This window comes from Gallus gallus, chromosome Z, assembly GCF_016699485.2.
Source record: "Gallus gallus isolate bGalGal1 chromosome Z, bGalGal1.mat.broiler.GRCg7b, whole genome shotgun sequence".
Taxonomy (NCBI): domain Eukaryota; kingdom Metazoa; phylum Chordata; class Aves; order Galliformes; family Phasianidae; genus Gallus; species Gallus gallus.
The window spans coordinates 9,291,030-9,310,524 of record NC_052572.1 but is presented as its reverse complement, the minus strand read 5'-3'; the positions used below and the strand labels follow the sequence as shown (position 1 = coordinate 9,310,524).

The following is a 19,495-nucleotide window of genomic DNA, read 5'->3' as shown; positions in this document are numbered from 1 at the left end:
CAACACATGGAACACCTGAACATCCACATGTCATAAAGCTGTTTTTTATCTGGTGTTTCCTTCGCTTCTCTACGCAGCTCTGTCACATGAACTCTTTTTGAAAGCAGCAAGAGCAGTGTGCATCTCAACTATTTTTTACCTCATCTCCTGTAAGTGCATAAAGAAGCACTGAAAAGATGGGAGTGACAAATGTAAACAAAATAGTCCATCACCTCTCTGCCCAGTTTTTGTATTTCTGACGCTGATGGATGATATTTTACATCCACTGTCCAACAGATCTCCTCAGCCAGGGAAGTGCCTGTCACTCCAGTAATGAAGCATGCTAATTCACAACAAAGGATGCTTCAACCAGCTGCTTAAAGGTCTTCTCAAAGTAATTAAAGCCTCTTCTCAACCAAGAGCTGTTTACCAAAATCATGCTAGTGACACAGTAGCACAAATTTAATACCGTGGATTAGAAAGGCCAACAGACAAGATCATTCAAGTCACAGTGTTCAGTCATAGAGAATACAATCTTTAGTGAGGCCTAAAAAGTCACTCAAAAGGAGTTCTGCTTATTCAAGAAAAGCAGTAGATACGATTACAAGTAACCTGATAAGTTATATAACAAAGTTGAAATATGTAAATCTTGCAATTTATCTCATACAAAGGAAGATGTTTCAGTGAGAGAACAAACTTCTTCTGTAGGACAAAAAGTCTTCAAGTGGACAGAAGCAGAATGAAAATAAAATCACAAAGTCTTCTTTCCGGGAGAACATCCCCAGACCTGCCAGCAAACTCCCAGACCACACAGAAGTTTGCAAGTTTCCATCACATTTCAGTATTGTGCCCAGGAAGATGTAGAAAATGGAAAGCTGCATTATTTCAACGTAGAAGGAAAAAAAAAAAGAAAAAATCAGCAGTGACTTTGTATTTGTTTTTTAAAATCATCCTAACTTGTTTTCAAATACCATACTTGGCTATTGCAACTCAAGTACCTAAATTTAGCTGTAGATAAATCTGAATCAGGCTATAACAAGTAGCAACTGTTTCAACATCTAAATTAAACTTCTAGTCATGCCTAATTAGATCCTTTCTTCAAGGGTATTAGCAGAATCAGACTAAGCTAAATCATCCCAATTAAACTAGTCATTCTTGTTGTTAAAGATCTTTATCGATTCAAGTATGCTGCATTTTATGTGGATCCAAAGCTGCAACAAGCGAAAGGATTATTTTGAAATCATCATATTCAGCAACAGCATTGGTTCAGAAAACGATTTAAGAGCCACAGAGGAAGCTCCTTCCACCTGATGAATCTGCCAGTACCAGTTTCCCACACAAAAGATGAGCTGCCTAAAGGAGACTGCAATGTTTTTGCACCAGAGCCAGAAGAGGAAAGACTTGACACCAATTCCACGTATCTCTGCAATTCCAAGAAGCATGAATGGATGAACACTGGCCAGTAAAAATGAAACAAATCTCTTGATACGTCAGCCAATAAAGGTTAGAAATGAGAATTCATCAAACTCAATGGATGGGATTTACACGGAAACCAAAAAGCCGCAGTGTTGATCTACCCCAGGAAGGTAATTCAGCCTGATTCATACAGCTAAGGGAGAGACAGGAGCACAGCAGGCACCCAGCCCATGTTGTGTGAGTTCAAGAAAATAAAAATGTACGCTGAGAATTCAACAGAGAGAAATTTCTGCACACGAGGTACAGCTGCAAACAGAAACAAAAGAGGTACACAGCAGTCAGTGAAAAATTCCACGGATCCTCCCAGGAGGAAAGAATTACCTGTCGCCTACAGACTGCCCACGATGAGCAGAGAGGCAACAAGGCCCTACGCACTGAACAGACTCTTAGCTCACACACAGTGTTGACATTGCTTCCAACAACCATAACATGCTAAACTGAATCCCAGGGCCTCGGCTGGAGCAATCGATTACATGGAGACAAGGCATGCACACAGAGGAATTTCAGAAAGAGATGCTGGTTAGAAGGGACAACACGTACAACCTGGAGTTCTCCTCTACCTCCTTCTGTGAAGAAAAAAAAAAAAAGAGAAGAAGGAGAGGAAGAAAAGTTAATAGACCAGATTTCTGCCATGAGCTCAGTAAGGTGATTTCAGGGAAAACATTTGCTGCAAATCGATACAACACCTGTACAGCACAGAGCTTTGTGCTGCGCTTCCTGGGACATTCAATAGTTCATCTCCATCAACTGCTCTCAAATCAAACTGTGTTCAATTTCACCCATAACCGCACATGCATTGGAACATATGGTTTTGAGAGCCAGTTTTTACAGAGTTACAGTTCTTGTTCAGTTAATAAAACTCAAGAATAATCTCAGCGCAGAATCAGAGATGACATTTATCACACTTGAGAGGGAACCTGTATTTGTGACAAAGCGGAACAGATTTGCTCTCCCCCCCCCCCCCCCCCCCCCCCCCCCCCCCTCTGGAGCACATACACTATTTGCATTTGAAGCATCCCCCTTCCTTCCCTCCTCGCCCCCCTGTACATTTTGCCCATTACGAGGAAACTGGTAGCTCCCACGGAACACATTTTGCTTTTGCAGATACCATAATGCAAGGATATATTTTCTAGTTTTATAAATCTAGGCAATTCCCCTCTGAGAAACAAAAAACACAGAAGCCTCCTACACTAAATCTCATGTTTATGGATAGGCAATTTCAGGGCTGGTAAAGTCATATGAGAGTCACACTAAAACTTCCGGTAGAGACACGTTATCTCGTAAGTCTTCCAACCAGATAACTCCATATCTGCACAGAAGATTCACATTACTCAGCAGCTGACGAAGGATGGAGGAGAAGGAATGCCTTCCTGGCAAGAAGGGCCACTCAAACTGGTTTAAAAGCTAAAATAACTTTTCAAAGTCACTCCCTGTATGGGTGTAATTACACACAAGCAATCACCAAGATAGGAAAACAGAGAATCTATTTTAACTCAATCACTAAGGAGAAATCAAATTACTTCAGCAAATGAAGTGCTGGATCGTAGCCGAAATAAAAGCCTTATTTTCCACCTTAAGACATGCTTGCATGGAGTCTCAACAAGAGAAGCTCTTTTCAGTGGTGCCCAGTGCCACGACAAGAGGCAATGGGCACAAACTGCAACACAGGAGGTTCCTTCTGATCAACAGGTAGCATTTCTGTGTTGTCTGGGTGATGGAGCATTGCCACAGGTTGCCCAGAGAGGTTGTGGAATCTCCTCCTTGGAGACCTTGAGAAGATGCCTGGACACGGTGCTGCTGGGTATCCTGTTTGGGTATTCCCAACGCTTGAGCAGGGCCTGAAGCACATGGTCGGTCACAGAGGTCCTACCAACCTCAGCCATTCTGTGATTCTGTGGAAGCCCCTGGACCACCTTGCAGGCCTCTTGCTTGTGAACCAACGGAGGAAACATTCTCACACAGGCAGCCCCAGTTCCACTTTCAGTCCTTTCTTTTCCCCTCAAAGCCCTTCAAATCCAAGCCTTTTCTGACTTGGCCCTTTCAGCTGTCTCACTTCCAAAGGTAGGTCCAGACTTCCCTCGTTGTTGGTTTTTATCTCCTTTGCATTTGAACCGGATTCCTTCCTGTGGTCTCCTGAGCCACTGAAGTGTCTGAGTGCAGAAGAGCTGAACTTGTTGCACTCTTGGGTCCGCCATGGCACAGTTGTGCTGAGCAGGGAAAACCCAACTTCAGTCCCTGGCTGGTAAACACCAAGGACAGATGGAGTGCAACAGCTCAACTGTAGCAAGCCATCAGCGTGCATCTGTAAACCACTTGTTTTTTTAAGACTTATTCCCTTTGTTCATTTGGGGTTGGTTTTTCACGGATAAACCCTTGACACAGACAGACCACCGTCAAACTTACAGGTCTGGCAGTGCTGGAGCTTCTCAAATATAAGTCAAGCTTATTTTGAAACAAACTGATTAATGAATCTTGCATTCACTTTGGGAAACACTGAATTATTTTGCCTCTGATAACATTTCCTTACAGGAGGTGTGCTCACATCACCATCACCAGCAGCTACATTGATTGAACCCCAATAAAGGAATTCCTTCACCATTTCACTTCTGAGCGTCCATTGCTACTTCAGGGCGGGTTTGGTTGTGACTTTCTTGGTTGCTATTCTGTTGTTGCCGTTTCATTTGATGTGTTGTTTATTTTTCTACGAACATAAAGTTAAACCATCTTCACTTCATTTGACTGTTTTTGGTTTTTTTTTTCCTCCAAGTTTAAACTTTGAAAATTTGCTGATCTTGTCAGGGGAACCTTTTTTTTTTTTTCAAATTAACTATCTACATGCATTTGCTAACATCTAAATTGTTCCGATGATTTGCATCTGTGTACAGCTATAAATAAGGTAAACCTTTACACCAGTGCATCATCTCTGATTCACCAAAACACACAGGCACACTAACACCTTCAGAGTTGTTATCTGCTCCTTTGCTGCAGACTACTGCCAAACGCATTTAATGAAATACCTTGAACTGACCATTCAAACAGGCACGAGTAATAGAGCAGTTCAGGCTCAGAACAAGTAAGCCAGGAGGCAAAAATGGGTTTTCAGAGGACGTGACCCAGGAATTTAAAAAGCACAATTAAAAAATATATATCTTTAGGTAAGGCATATACAGGCATCTGCAACTGGAAAACAAACAAACAAACAAAACAAAAACATACAGTCAACCCATTCACTGCATTCTGAATATGGTGCTTTTTCCAAGGGAAGAAAGTAAGGGCTTGGTTCAAGCTTATTTCAGGTGGAGTGCAGCAACAACAAAACTTAACAAATAAATAAAATTGTTGCTTCATTTTAACAGAAAATGCTTGCCATAACTGAAAGTCTGTATGATTACTTCTGACCTGCTCTGCAGCCCTTGGCAATACTGTCATCTCCTCCCCTCACTCCAGCTCCTGCCAAGTGATGTCTCTGTACCTCCCCTTTTCTGCTCCCAGCTCCCCTGCCTTACCTTGATGGTCAGGATGCTTTGCTTACTGGCATCCCTTCCAGGCTTCCTCCCAAGTGCTCTCCCTTCTCTCATCCTTTGATTGTGTTTTTTTTTTTCCCCACTACTCTTAATTTCTTTGGATTCCTCTGGTCTCTCTTCCAACATTGTTATTTCATCCTATGCATACTGTTGTAACTTTAGCTGTCATACCTACCATACAGAGATACCTTTACTAGAAAGGCATACAGACATCAACTCTTTTGATGCGTTAATTACTATAGAGGAAAATGGAACAGGGAAGACTCAGGATGCCAATCTGTGCATGTCCAGGATCTAAGCACAATGAAATGCTACCAAAGGGCAGGGGGAGGGGGGAGGTAATGAAAAGAAAAAATATAAATTTCTGAATGAAAAGAAAAAAAAAAAAAAACCCTTCATTTTCACATTTACTATTTATACTTGAGTGACTCAAATATTCCCTTGGAAAAACAGAAACAGGTATACATCAGTGCCAAGCCTGCTAACGAATCCTAGTGTTCTGCTCATTAAAAAGCTATTGTTCAAATTCACTTCACAATGAAGACGTCAAATAAAATAAGAAAGCAAAGAGCTTATTGAAGGCTCTATGATCTGCATAACTGAAAAGGTCACTAGTGCATAAGTCAAATACAGACTGACAGATCTTTTCCTCACCAAAAGCACAGTCAATGGAAAAAAGAAACACTTAGGGTGAGACAACTTTCACTGGTTATTCTGAGTAGCTTTCATGACTGCAAGGAGAAAACTGAATAAAATATGGGATGTGGGGAGGATGGAAATAAGGAAGATTTCAAGCTGTAGCTCCAGTTTATACTAGTCTTGAAACCATCAACTCTCTTTCCTTAACTCTGCAGTGATTTGGACAGAGATGTCACTGAGAAAGCTGTCTTACTTCCAGGAGAGGGAGAGGGCAGATGGACCTACATTCCAACATTAGATTTGGTTTTACCAAATCAAGGCCTATCAACACGCAGCCCATCAGAGCACGTCAGCCATTTCCATGTCCTGTGTCCTCAGGAATTGGTTAACCAGCATAGCTCCACTGCTGTATCAGCTCACAACTGCTGTGGTCAAACATTTCTTTATCTCTGCTAGCAGTAAGGGATGTAGCTCCACACAGATGGAAAATATCTCATGGACAAGCTAAAGAAACAGCATCAAATACAGGTCTTGATTTTTATTTCTTTCTTTTTGAAGTTTCTACTAGGATCACATCGAGCAGAGATTAAACACTGTGAACTCCCACTTCATGGTGGAGCCACTTGAAGCCTGGAATCACTCAACTCCTGAAACTGCACATCCAGCTACTTTTAGCTCAAATGCACACTTAGTTATCACATCTCAACTAATATATTTAACAAGAAACCAAGTCACGAATTATGATGAAAAACCCTAACACCTGCTATTCTGAAGATGCATTGCAAATCTTCCTTCCTCCCCCACTCTCTCACAAAAAATTAAAAATTTGAAGCTTACTGATTTGCATTCCAATGTGTTGTACAATGAATTTTAGGGTTGGCTTTTTTGTTTGTTTTTTGGTTTTTTGGTACTTTGGGGTTGTTGGTTTTTTTTTTGTTGTTAGTACTGCTGTATAGTGCACACACTTGCCTTCATAATTGTCTCCTAATTTCTATGGTTGTTCACCTGCAGAGCAAGATTTTGGTTACTGTCTACACAGATACCAGTATGGACATCTCCTTAAAAACATGTTTTTGTTTGTTTACCTGAATTTGTCTCCTCAGCAGAAATCCAGTTTCCTTCCTGTGCTAATTCTTTTATGAGTCTCCTACGCATTTGTCTCTTTTCCCTCAGTACATTTTTGAAATTGTTAATGCACTTGTTCAGGTAGATGGTCTCTGCGCACACCTTTTCAAGGCTCATGGGTCTGCACTCTTTTGCTTGCTCAGGCAGAGAGCTCACATCTACTCCACTTTCATCAGGAGGTGAACGCTGCCCAGCAGGAATTTCACAGTCAGATGATGGCATCAAACATGAAGCAGGAGGCTCGTATGGAACAGAGGAAAGACTGGAAGGAACAAACTGCATTTGAGCAGACGCTTCACTGTTGGCGGTTGTGTTTGCTTGGCTCTCAGAGGACTGGCTAGGAGGGGTTTCTGCAAAGTTGTCAGAGCTGCCGCACATACCTGAACTGGTCAGCATAAGTGTATTGTCATCATCCATCTGTAAGCCACTATCATTTTCCAAAAGCATTTCAGAATCGCTTGTCTCCAGTTTGTGAAACACCACTTGCAGAGCAGACCTGAAGTGATTAATGGCTTTCCCAAGCTTATTAGTGTAAAACTTCATGTCTACAAGATCAATGTTATCCCGGGAATGGTCAAGAAAATATTGGGAATTTTCCAGGACATCCCTAAAGACCTGATCGGTTGGATCTTGATCATTCAGGTCCATTTGGATCATATCTTTCAAGCTGTCACTACTATCAGCCAGTTCATCTGTCGTACGATCGTAGCTAATGGTTGTCACTCCACTAGAAACGTCTTCTCTTTGAGTGTCAACCTTCTCCACATTGGTAAATTTGCATGGGGTATCACAGTCTATTTCAATTTTTTCTGCAGTTATCTTCTCATCTTTACCTAGAAGGGAAGAACCATTCTCAGTGACACTCTCAGCATCATGCTTGTGTTCACTTCCACTGCTTGAAGTACACATCTGATTTGCACGGCCCAAAAACTCAGATGAGCAGCAGTAATTTCTATCACTTGATTTGGCCAAACTGGTAATTTCTGGAGAGCTTTCTGGAGTTTCATGAAGAGCCTTATGAAAGTCACTCTCGTATGAAGGCTGTTCATTGCAGCCTATTGTTTGTGCTTCCTTCCCAGCTTCAGACATCGAGTTGCTTCTCTTACTCAAAGTTGACTTCTGCACAGAATCAGATCTCTCCCCTACACACTGTGTTTTTCTACTTGTGCTTTTATTCTTAACCTGGCATGAGTCAGTCCGAAGGCGCTCAGCTGCATCAGTTCTCTGCGACGCATCAAGATTCGCTGAATTGCAATTATTTTTCTTCAAGCCAGACTGCAAAGAGACTGAATCTGCTTTGTGGCCTCTCTGGTCACTTTGCCTCTTTTGCTCTTCACTGGTAGTGATTCGGACCCCTGAGCTTTGCAGAATAATTGACTTCTGTAAAATAAAGTCTCTCTGTTCACAACTGACGAGTTTCACAACTGCTGGTCTTGGTGTTAATGACTTGCCTATACCAATATCTGATCTATAGGCATCTTTTATATACTTACTGCATTGGATACCATTGAAACAGTGATACTCAGATAAGAAGCTGCAGATAAGCTCTACTGTGTTTTCACCATCTTTTTCTGGAATCCCATAAAAATATAACACTGGTTCTTCCTTGTGTACCTCCTTGTTTGGCTCCCGAGAATGTGTACCTGAAGTTTTGGCAGTGGAACCACCTTGCAGGCCTTCTATCTCACTCAAGACAGTATCCACACAGCTGGAGACTTCATCGACGGAGCCTTTTATCAAAGTGAGGTGCTGTCGGAGCTCTGCAATCTCTGTCTGGATACGACTTATTCCCTGAAGCTCTTTAACGATATAATCAACCACATCTGCTGAGCGATCTCTTGATTGTCGTCTGTGACTCTTGTATGAAGCAGGCTTCTCCTGGGGAAAGCACCCTTGCCTTTCAGCTATCTCTCTCCAGCTCATTGTTATGCTCAGAGAAGAAAGGTCTTGCCCCTCAGATACTCTACTCTTTCTTTCAGAAGAGGTCTGCATCACACCACCAGTAGAATCTACCTCCAAGTCCTTCTTGTTCTGTTGAACCGAGCATGGTATTTTTACATAGCCATCCCAGTTCAGTTCCACCTCACCAACACACACTTCACTCACGCCCTTGGTATCGTGTTGTTCATCCTGGTGGAAGTCGCCTCCAGCAGTGGAAAACTCAGTGCTTGCAGAGCTCCTCTTCATTCCACAAACAAACATGTCCGTTTCGATCTCTACTGGAGAGAGCTGGCAGTGGTGAGCATGGTTTGGATTCTCATCTGCTTGGCCTTGAAGAAGCCTCTTCATTTTGTCCCGTAGAAACAGCTGGAGTCTTTGCTTCCGGAATTGCTTCCTGGCCCACAATTTTACAACAGGTTTTCTCTGCAGAAGTGCAATTTCATTTTCTTGCTTTTTCAATCTACTTCTAGCAAACATCATCAGGAGATGCACCTGTGTTTTTCATAGTGCTACAAGCTGCACAAGCACACATCAATCACTTCCCAATGCACAACTCACATCCAGTTTTTATTCTGTCACGAAGTAGCTACCAAAAGAGGGAAAAAAGATTACAATTTGGTTCAGATAGAAATAGCCAAAGTAAGTTAAAAAGAGGAATTAAAAAAAAAAAAAAGAAAAAGCATCCACATCAAAGCAGACAGAAAGAGGATGTACTCTTCAAAGCATACAGCCATCATCCTGGTTTTGGTCACCTCCCCAGATCAGGTCCTTCTTTGTAGAAATAACTGCTCCTTACCCCTTCTTCTCCCAAAGAAAGTAGAAGGGAATAAAGAGCAATTTTGTGTTCATTTCCTTCAAGTACCAGGTTTGCAACTTCCAATAGGCCAAGCTTCTTGCAATGGCGGGCTATGAGACTGAATTACCCTGAAAGTTATTAAGGATTCTAGCAAGGCACTTTTCCTTTCAGTCTAAAGTCTTCATCCTTTCTTCCTTCAAACCAAAGCAGAAATCAAGTTAAATTTGGCCCAGTACCAGCTATCTCACAAGAACTCCACAAAGCAATGCAAAGTGGCAGGAAGACTGCATAACAGATTTTGAGTGTAAAACCTTTCTGCTATTTTAATCTCTTAATATTTTGCTACTAAACACTGGAAAAAAAAAATGAACCCAACCTTAAAGCTTACAAAGCTCCCAAGCTAACCTGCAGTTAAATATGCCACACTCAGCATATGTACGAACAGGCTGAGCTGACAGCATGAAGATTCTGCGCGTCACATCTACTCCAACCCTGAAGATTTTGCAGTGGATCATTTTCTCCACTTAAATCTCCTCTGTAAAGAGCAAAGAAAAAATAATATGTTACCTACTCCAAACTTTCAAGCCTCTTCAACTACTGTACCTACAAAGCAACGCACTAACAAACAGCTTTTCCCTCCAGGAAGAAAGGCGTACAGAGACCCAGACAGACATCGTCCATAAGCCAAGGCAACTAAAGGATGCCCACTGCCTTTGACATACCATGGTGGACTTGCTGCTGCAGGGTACACTCATTCTCACGATCTTGTTTCCTGTAAGATCTGTCGTAGCTGCCTTTAACTTTCATTTTAATGATAATCTAGTTTTTAAAAAAATATTTGTTAAATTCTCCAGCACATAAAACCAGGATGTGCAACTCGCAGCCTAAGTTAAATTTTGCCAAGTGCCTCCAGCTTGGTGCAGGAAGCTGCACTGAAAGTACTAGAAAGAGTTTCTGGCCTTAAAACAGCTAAACCAACAACGAGGCCACAGTTCACATCCCGATATTTTTCTGCTGCTTCATTCTCACCGTTCTTTGAGGCTGGTAACCCTGGCTCTCCTATCACCATCTCTGCAGCCCTGGAATCAGCCGCAGAAATGGCCAGGTGTAGTCCCACAGCACCCAATGCTGGAGGCTGGACCATGTGCTCAGCCCAAGCATTCCACATTTTTACACTAAGTAGAGGACAGAACACCACCAGAGTTCTGTCTGCACTGAACTGAGGTCTTTGCCCAGGCGCCAACAAGCTCATCCCCTGCCTTCTCACTGCCCAAGGGCAGGAAGAAGAGAGGGTTTTCTGATCTGGAGAAGACAGCACTTGTAAATAACAGTCTCTACAATCAGAGCTAATTAACGTGGTATAACAGAGGCTGCATCTGTGCTTCAGGCTTATGTCCCACCATCCAGCAATTCAGCTAAGTTGTTATACCTGCCCTCATGGAAGCGATACAAATTCTCCATTTAATCTCTTTGTCAGCATCTCAAATACATCAATCTGGTTTTACACAATGTTCAGGTTACCAGTCCATTTGTTTGTTTTGTTGTTTCTTTAATCCCTATCTACTCAAAAGGACTGACTTAAAAAATACTTGCTTAGATTCTTTTCTTTCACCACTGACAGCATTTACCTTTCCATTTGAGTGGTTAACTGGTGATTAATGCCAGAAAACCCTTCTGTGTAAACATTAAGAAGTAAACCTTAAGAGAGAAAGCAGACAAATTCAACAGCACTCTGGAAGAAGAGCTCTACAGCTATGCTCCCTACCTGCAGTGCATTACAGCAGCAAGTAGAGATGCTCATTTCAAGTATTTTCCAGCATATCAAACAATGAGGGCTAGAAGAAAAACTTAGATGTTCGTGCAAGGAAGAAGTTCAATGTCCTACACACGGCTTTCAAGGCAGCAGAGGGACTTAATGATCACTTTAGTTTTTAAAAGAAGAAATCAATTCAAGCTGAAGTTCACTTTCAGTTCCTTTGTCTGCTGCAACGCTTGACAGCAACAGTTTGTTATGGAGAATGCTATTTCCCGCTGAACACACTTGCAGGACCGCAGGTGTTCTGAAGCAGGTAGCTCCGTGCAAACATGGCAGAGATTTCCTTTTATATATTTGTATATATGTATGTGTGTATGTGTATGAATACAAATAAATCAATATATATACCTATACAAACTAACGCGTATATGTACATATACACACATATCTATTTCATTAGAGACTTTTGTAAAACAATGACTTTGATTAAAACTACCAGCAGTATCTTTCCAGCTTATCCCAGGAGAGCCAGAAGCTGTTTCCTCCCAGCCTGGGAATAAGGCCAGAACAGGACATGAGGATGCCAGCTCTGGATCAGAGGGAACCATCTCCACCTCTCTCTGTACAGTGGGTGGAAGTCTATGCTTCCATCACAGAGCAGAACACTACTACTTAGAGGAATGCCAAGAACCAGGTAGGAGAATTGTCCTCTTCACACCTCACCTGCAGGCACTGTCCCTCTGTGCCTTTCTTTCTGACACCATAGATCCATGTTCAGATATAGAGCTCAGGGTATTTGCCCTATCCATACCGTGGGCTGGCCCCACATTCCTGCTGCAGTTCTTTGCAGGGCCCCCCTCCTCCTCCCCACTCAGGGAGGGGTGTGTGCTCCCATTTCCTTCCACTGAGCCAAACTAGGTGCTATGCAGTCTGCTGCGAGGCTCCTCTGTTCTTCTAGGTTGGTTCTCTTAGGGTTATGCTCCTCTGTAGCACAGACAGGCAAAGTGATAATGAAAGTTAATGCAAGTTCAGCCAAAAAATATCTAATTTGGATGCAAATCCTTGCTGAAGTCTTTCTCTTCTATAATCACTTCAAAAGTCATCCCAACGTATAACAAGAAATCACATCTTTAAATAAGGAATATTTGCATCCTGATGACCTGCCAGATACTACGAGCCCTCACACAAACTTCGTTATGATTGCCTTTTTAGCAGGCATTCCTCTGCAGAACTTAAAGTTTCACTCAGCACAGCCATCTCCAGGTGTGCAGAACGAGGAATACACCCACAGGTTCCACCGTTTCTGCATCCTGCAACCGAAAAGGCATCCAGGCTCAAGTTAAGCAGGAGAAAGACGTCGCTGGCTCTCTCTGAGGATGTTTGGGTTGTCTTGTAATTCTCATGGGGACAAAAACGACATCTTAAAGTTTTAAAATGGGGTGAAAATGATTCGCCAGCCTATCACCTGGCCCCAGGCAAAATGTTTCAAGTATAGTTGTAACAGATGAACAAGTTCCATTTCCTCCCGATATACTGATCTGTGAGCACAACAGGACTGAAAGCACTGCACACCAGCAGCAGTGAGTGAGAAGCAAAGAAGTGAGAAATTCCGGGAAGGAATTAACTGCAGTTACATCTTCACTCAACGACTGCGAATCAGTCACAATTAACATTTATAGCACCCTTGAGAAGGTCAGGATCTGCAACAGAAAAGAGCCGGCTGGGCAGCATGTTGGCTTCAAGGAGTCACAGGGTAAACGTGACGTACAGCAAATGCATCTTTGCAGAGCCTTTAGCATCGTCCCGGGCAGCAGAGAGCTGGTGGCAGCCAAGTGAAATAACAGAGGCCCTGCCCCTCCGTATCCATCAAACTTCTGCTAAAAGGGGTCTGGGTTGTTTTTTTCCCCAGTAAGGAAACACTGAGACACATTAACCCCACACTACTGTATTAGAAGGTGCTGGTACAGCAGGGTGGATGTGATGGGCAGACTAGAGAGATACAAAAACCAATTCACTATGATCAAAAAGCATTTTGCAGAAGCCTGTCTGACTATCAACTCACACCACCATAGCACTGAGTAAAGCCTCCTGGACTGGATTATATTTACAGCATCTTCCACACGCGGTGGTATTGCATTACCTATGCAAGTCATTACTATAAGAAAAGCAATAAAACGTCTTTCTACTTAATAAAGATCCTTTTAAACACGAAGAATGCCACAAACCAAAATACAGGTCATACTGGGAAAAGAGGTTTTGGCATTATCAAAAGAAGGAATTCGTGGCTACGGCTGCCATAGCAACACCGCCCCAGCACACTGCATGCTGAAACATCGGCTCTTTCTGTGAATATTGTAGCATTTTTAAACACATTAATTGCTGAAAGAATCCTAACAACAGGGCTTGACAGAGACACGAAGGGTTGCAGGCAGCTTTGCTGACGCATGACTACTGGAGGTGAGCATGCAATTTTCTAATTAACATGATTAGATTTAATTTTGGGTTGGATCATAGCTAAACATGGGATTTATTGCTTGCTTCTCAGAACGTGTCCCTTTTCAAACCTTCTCCTGATAATCAACAAAAAAACTAACTTTTGAGTCCGGGCATGAATTATTGGAACAAGAAGTGACCGAGCTGAGCAACGCTGTGCAAACAACAGCGGGACTGCAGAATTAAAAGTGCTCTGCTAAATGCGTTCACCTCAGGGCATTCCTGCTAAATATAAGGTTGCAGAGGACACACGTGGCACTTCACAGTAGACTGAAGAGGAGGTATGTCCATGCTATTGAGAAGACTCTAGTTGCAAAGGAGAAAAATGATTTCAAAAACAAAACGATGTAAGCAAAAAAAAACGACTGCACAGTAACCCTTTCAGAGTCTCCTCTGAGCCCTGTTGCCCGACAAGCCTCAATGTGTGTTCTTGTTCACAAGCTGCAAAACTGCCTACTTGCATCCCAGCCCTGCTCACAGAACTTTCTGCAATGTTCAGGTATTTCCAATGGAGTTTTCCAGACTTCATCTGTACCTGAAGACAGGCTGGTTTCAATGAAGCTGAGCAGAATTCTGTCAGAACCCTTCAGTGCAGACATCGGTGAGAGCCAGCCTTCCCACCTATCATGTTTTAGAAAAACACACTTGAATTCTCTCCAGAACAGTTTGATAGATGAGAAGAGAGAAGAGAACAGAAGGTCAGATTTGGCAAGTCAGTAACCCTGTGGCAGAAAAACTGATCTGGGGAACACAGCATGTTGGCTGAATGAGCTCAATGGTTCTGCATCTCTCACGTCAGCTATCCCTTACCTTTTACAGAAAGCTGTTAAACTGAGGAAAAAAAATGTCTCTGAATAGTCTCCTGCTGTACCATCATGTTATCAACACAGCTATCAAGTGAAGGAACAGCGGAAGGTGACCAGGGATGAGGGTAAAAACTCACTATGGTATTGCAAGTGCCATCAGCGGTGTAAAAAATTCTGTTGAGAAACAGCATGAAATTAAATTTGTGTAATTACAGAGTATCACTGTGTAGTAGAGCAAAGAGATCACACAACCAGCCTTAACTCCTTAATGGATGATATGAACACCTAAAGAATAGTTAAATGCCTCAGCTTTCTGTAAAACTGTTCTAATGTCTGTCCCCCTTCTGCTGGCATAACTTCTGTGAGCACGGATGAATTAAGAAGTTCAGGCTGTTTGAGATGAGCTGCAGAGAGCACTGAGACACCAGGCAGTGCTGCTGCTCCTTGGGATGTGCTCATCCCCTCTGTAGATCCAGCCTTTCACACAGCTTTTCCAGCAAGTTTAGAGTGGCACTGGCTGGCACAGCAAGGCAGCAGTTGCAGCAACAAGCGAGGTCTGTTATTACCTGGGAGCCAAGAAAAGAAGATGTCCAGAGTGAGTCAAGGAAATAGGAGCTGTCTCCGAGTGCAGACAGAGGTACAGGCTGGAAGCTGAAGACCATCGGAACACACAGCTCATGCTTAGCCAGCAGTAAGCAAAGTCTAAAGCGCCTACCCTGAGTGCTGAAACCATCCTGTGCTGAGAAAATGGCTAAAAGGATAATTGACTGCTAAAAAAAGAAGAAATTGTGGCTTTTACTGTCATCCTTGTATAATACCACTTCACTTCCTGGCAGCAAATTTGAAACCTAAGCAGCCAGCTATCAGCTACTTAAGAATACACTGAGAAGGAATTAAGTTCAGTAGCCTCTATTTCCAGAGCACTCCAGTAGGTTACAAAGGGGTTTTGTACAATGCTCAATCAGTTGGGTATCTGCAGTGAATGATTTACACATGACACCCCAAAGCACTGTGATACAACCAGCTCTGACAGACATTCCTTAAAACAGGTTTCTCCTGGTCTAAGGACCAAAATACCACATCAAGCAGATAAGGCACGAGCATGAAGCAACTTTTTGCTTAAAGGAAACAGCACCAAGAACTGAAGCACAACGACTGGAGAATGCTGACACGCTGGTATTCGGATCAGGACTGTAGAAAAGTCTGCTAGGCTCTGGAGAGAGGCTGCTGCACATTCAGCTGCCTCTAACAGGAGAGCAGAGAGCCAGCACTGCTGCAGATAAGGTTCACATACACCGTTATGAATGCACCAAAGGATGCTAAGAGCTCTGCCTAGGCTAACAGAACACACCATACCTTTCCTCTACCTGTAATCCTGTTTACAACCCGGTGCTGAAGCAGTGGTGTGAACTCTCTGAGCGCTGCATTTCTGAAAAGAGCCACCAGGAAACACTCATCCCTTGGATTTTTACTCAAAACTCCGACTGCTCAGTGTGGAGGGTCCAGAGCTGCTTTTCCAGGTAATGGTGCCTCAGATAACAGGGGATGGTCAGGGAGGGGAGCGGGAGGCAGCACTCACCAGTCCAAGGTGATGAATTAAGAGCTGCAACTCCTGCTGTCGGAGCAGTGCTAGCACAGCTGCAGTACAGACTGGTGCTACACGATCCTGCTCTCTGCTTCAGACCTGCCCTGCGCTTCTTTAGAGCAGGCGTTCAGCAGCTTTCAGAGAGGTTGGGAAGGGGTAATGCAGGCAGCTAATAAAACAATTAGGATTTTCCAGCTCGTGTTACTGAACAGCAGCGCTCTTCATCTAAAATCCTCCTGGGCAAAAGCTGAAGCTTTACTTCTGTAAGATTTCTCCTTTTCATCTTGAGTACAGAAGACCTCAGCATTCTGTATTAATTCTTGATGTTTATCCCCTAAGGGCTTTCTCCATTAGCAAAAGAAAGCTGCCTGTATAAAAGGAATGAAGACTGACAAGATATCTGAAACAGTCACACCATCTGCTCTGATTCACCAGCTTGTACATAGCATCCTCATTGCTCCTTCATGCCAGTCATTTCATCTCATCTCATCTCATCAGCTCACAACCTTCTCTGCACTGGAAATCAAGCCAATGACAAACACTCCGGGTTAAAAGCAAGCCTTTTTTAAGTGACATTTAAGGAAGAATCAAACCAGTAATCTAATTACTCTCAAGCTATTTGCTGTTCAAGCGATCAAATTTAAATTACACCCAAATCCCCTTCTCTTTAACTCCTCTTCACACAGTGATTTTGATGTCAAATTCCAACTGAGATACAAACCCTCCCAACAGAAAAGTGTGAGAAGTAAACAGACACAGCCTCAATTATACCAGCAATAAGACATCTACAATTAGTGTCTAATGGCTGAATACGAAAACTAAGAAACAGAGCACACAAATGAGCATACCAGGAGAGGTCTGTCTTTTCAAAGCACATGTTTAAATCCAGTAAGCTTCCAATGGAGCTGCTGTATTACCAAAGTAAACACACGCATACAGCCCACTCAAACTAAAGAACAGTTCTGCTTGTTTGCTGCCTACTTGCAGTTTATACCCACCCACTTCATTTGTTCCAGTCATTCACTTACCTTTCTGCTTCGAAATAAAATTAAACGTTAAAATGTAAAGGAAATCTATAGGATAGAAGCAACAGAACACAACAGCTGGTTCTCATAGAAAAGACAAGTCTTGAAGGATTCCTAATCTTGATGAAGGTTCACCAAGTAATGAACTTTTGCTGCAGAGGTTATCAACGTATTGCTGGTGTCCCATCTCAGGTATCTGGGGATGCAATGTAAGAAGGCACCGAGAGTATCCCGTTCCACAGCAGCACTATGATGAGAAACCACGTAAAGTTGAAGGCATGTTTTGAAAAAGGAGAAAAAAAAAATGCAAACAGCTTCTGAAAATCCAAAAAGCAAAAAAAGAAAAAAGAAAGAAAAAAAAGAAAAAACAGTAGAAGCCAATGAAAGTAAAAGCCAAAAAATGCAGAAATCCTGTCAGCTTCAAGGAGTACCCCTCAACAGAAATTCTTTAATTCACCAACACAATGCATCTTTTCCCTTTCCCAGGCAGCAACCAAGTACAGTAAAAACTTCATCTCTGTCTTCAGTTGTGACTCAACAGAAAATATTGTACTTCAGAGGCAGAGAGAAAGCTGTGCAGCTACTGCTACTTTACTCCTCCTCGTCAGCTGCTTGCTGCCAGGCTCCTCACACGCAGCCTCCCCGCTTCGCTCACACATCAACACTCCTTGCCTTGAAATGATTCTCTACTTTATTATCCATTCAGAAGGAAATAGGAACTGATGGAGCCAATCTGACTAAAGACAAAACGCACTCCTTTGGCATCAGGAGAGCAGGCAGCGCAGCACAGCGAGCCGATCCGCCTGGCTCCTGCCATCCTGTTGAGCTGCAGAGCAGGGGGCTGCAAAAAGAGCCCTGGACAACATAGTTAACCAGTTCCGAGGTGATTCTCTGCCCAATTTGGGTGTACGTGTTTATTTTTCTGCCCCCCTGTTCACCCCCAGACTAACTCGCAGGGCTCAGCGATGCCTACATGAACTGCATCCAGTTTCCAAGGAAGACTGCCACCGCTGTGGGAGACTGAACTCCCATTGATCCCGCGCTTCCCAAAAATATATTTCACATTGTTACATAAAGAATGACTGCAGAAACGCTGTGCGAAGAATCAGACCCACTCATTTGTACCGACACCTCTTTCCCAGGAAGTGAGCAGCAGCTGGCACTGATGCTGCAAGCAGTGCTCAAATTCAGAGCACTTCTTATTTGCCCCACAGGCTGCCCCCACGGCACCCAACACACTGCTCCTAAGGAAGTCTTCCCAGTTCACATTGATGCCCTCCTTTCCACATATCCAGTCGTGGGGTCCTCATGCACCCACCACACGCACCTCCTTCCCAAATGTTTCTCTGCTGTGCCTTTCTCACCAAAGGCACTAACTAGATGGGAGCTGAGCACATTCCCTGCTTTTGCTCACTGCATCTTTCAGAACAGTCTTTCTGCAGAGTGGGGTGGATTCGGAAGAGGCCTATATGACTTAGCTGTGGAAATGCCACTATCCTCCCATCTGCTCACATACCTCCCACCTCGCTGTGAGCCAGCCCTGCTCAGAATGAAACTCGCTCCCCACCGCCGCCCATCAAATCCCACACCTATGCCAGTACAATGCATTCACCATTTCCTCTCTAAGTCCCACTGTGCTCCTCGCCTTGCCCTCACTGCATAGGGTGTTCTCACAGCGTTTTGAAGCACCAGCAGACAGCAGCCAGTCTCGTGTCCCTTTCCACACACTTATTTAATGGACACAAGCACAAGGTTTACACGTAGGCAGACCAATGCCATGGCGCACAATATGTTGTCTTAGCAGCAGCAGCAGCAACCAGTAGCGCCCTTCTGCATTTCCATGCACAGGCATCAAGCCACCAATTGCATTTCAGACCACTGTAAGGCTGGAGGACTTCACCAGCATCCTCTGTCCCCCACAGCAGCCTCCCTCTCTTTGCTCCTTCCCCTGCTGCAGGGGCAGGGATCAGATCAGATTTTCAGAGGTGCTTCAGCTTTAAATGCTTCTAACAGCCTGACCACAGGTTTCTCATTATATGTTTGCACCCCGCCAAGAGGAGAGGGCTCCTGCCCAACAGAGGGCACCGACTTCCACCGCGGTAGAAATGATTTCTCCCAAACACACCAATTACAGCACTTCAGCTCTGAGCTGAAGCTCCGTATCAAATGCATCCACGTAACAATGAAGACCGTCCAACTGAGAAAATAAAAATGCAGCCCAGGATTTGTGCAGGGCTTCGTATCTTCAAAGCTCTGCATATGATTAAGACAAGAAAAGACCTCGTTGGGGTCTCTTCCACAGTAACAGTTAAAAAGAAATTAAGTACCAGCCAGACAACACTCTCTCACG

General features: G+C 43.4%; 2 protein-coding genes across 4 annotated transcripts in view; both read right to left on the bottom strand.

Moving 5' to 3' along the window:
- Nucleotides 1-19,495, bottom strand: part of UNC13B (unc-13 homolog B) — a 209,332-nt gene that overhangs the window by 91,750 nt on the left and 98,087 nt on the right. The window lies entirely within an intron of this gene.
- Nucleotides 6,391-17,751, bottom strand: LOC121108600 (protein unc-13 homolog C-like). Of its 3 annotated transcripts, none has more exons than XM_046905964.1 (2): nt 16,115-17,751; nt 6,391-9,270 (listed from the first exon to the last, which is right to left on the bottom strand). In XM_046905964.1, the coding sequence occupies exon 2, from the start codon at nt 9,162-9,164 to the stop codon at nt 6,678-6,680; it is 2,487 nt and encodes an 828-aa protein (XP_046761920.1). In that variant the 5' UTR covers nt 9,165-9,270; nt 16,115-17,751; the 3' UTR covers nt 6,391-6,677. The 3 variants fall into 3 exon arrangements, with proteins under 3 accessions (XP_046761920.1, XP_046761922.1, XP_046761921.1); XM_046905966.1 differs by having other exon boundaries at nt 16,969-17,751; XM_046905965.1 differs by having other exon boundaries at nt 17,149-17,751.

What these genes read in the sequence shown, in the direction of transcription:
- LOC121108600 (XM_046905964.1), bottom strand. Translation starts at nt 9,164, where the DNA reads ATGATGTTTGCTAGAAGTAGATTGAAAAAGCAAGAAAATGAAATTGCA.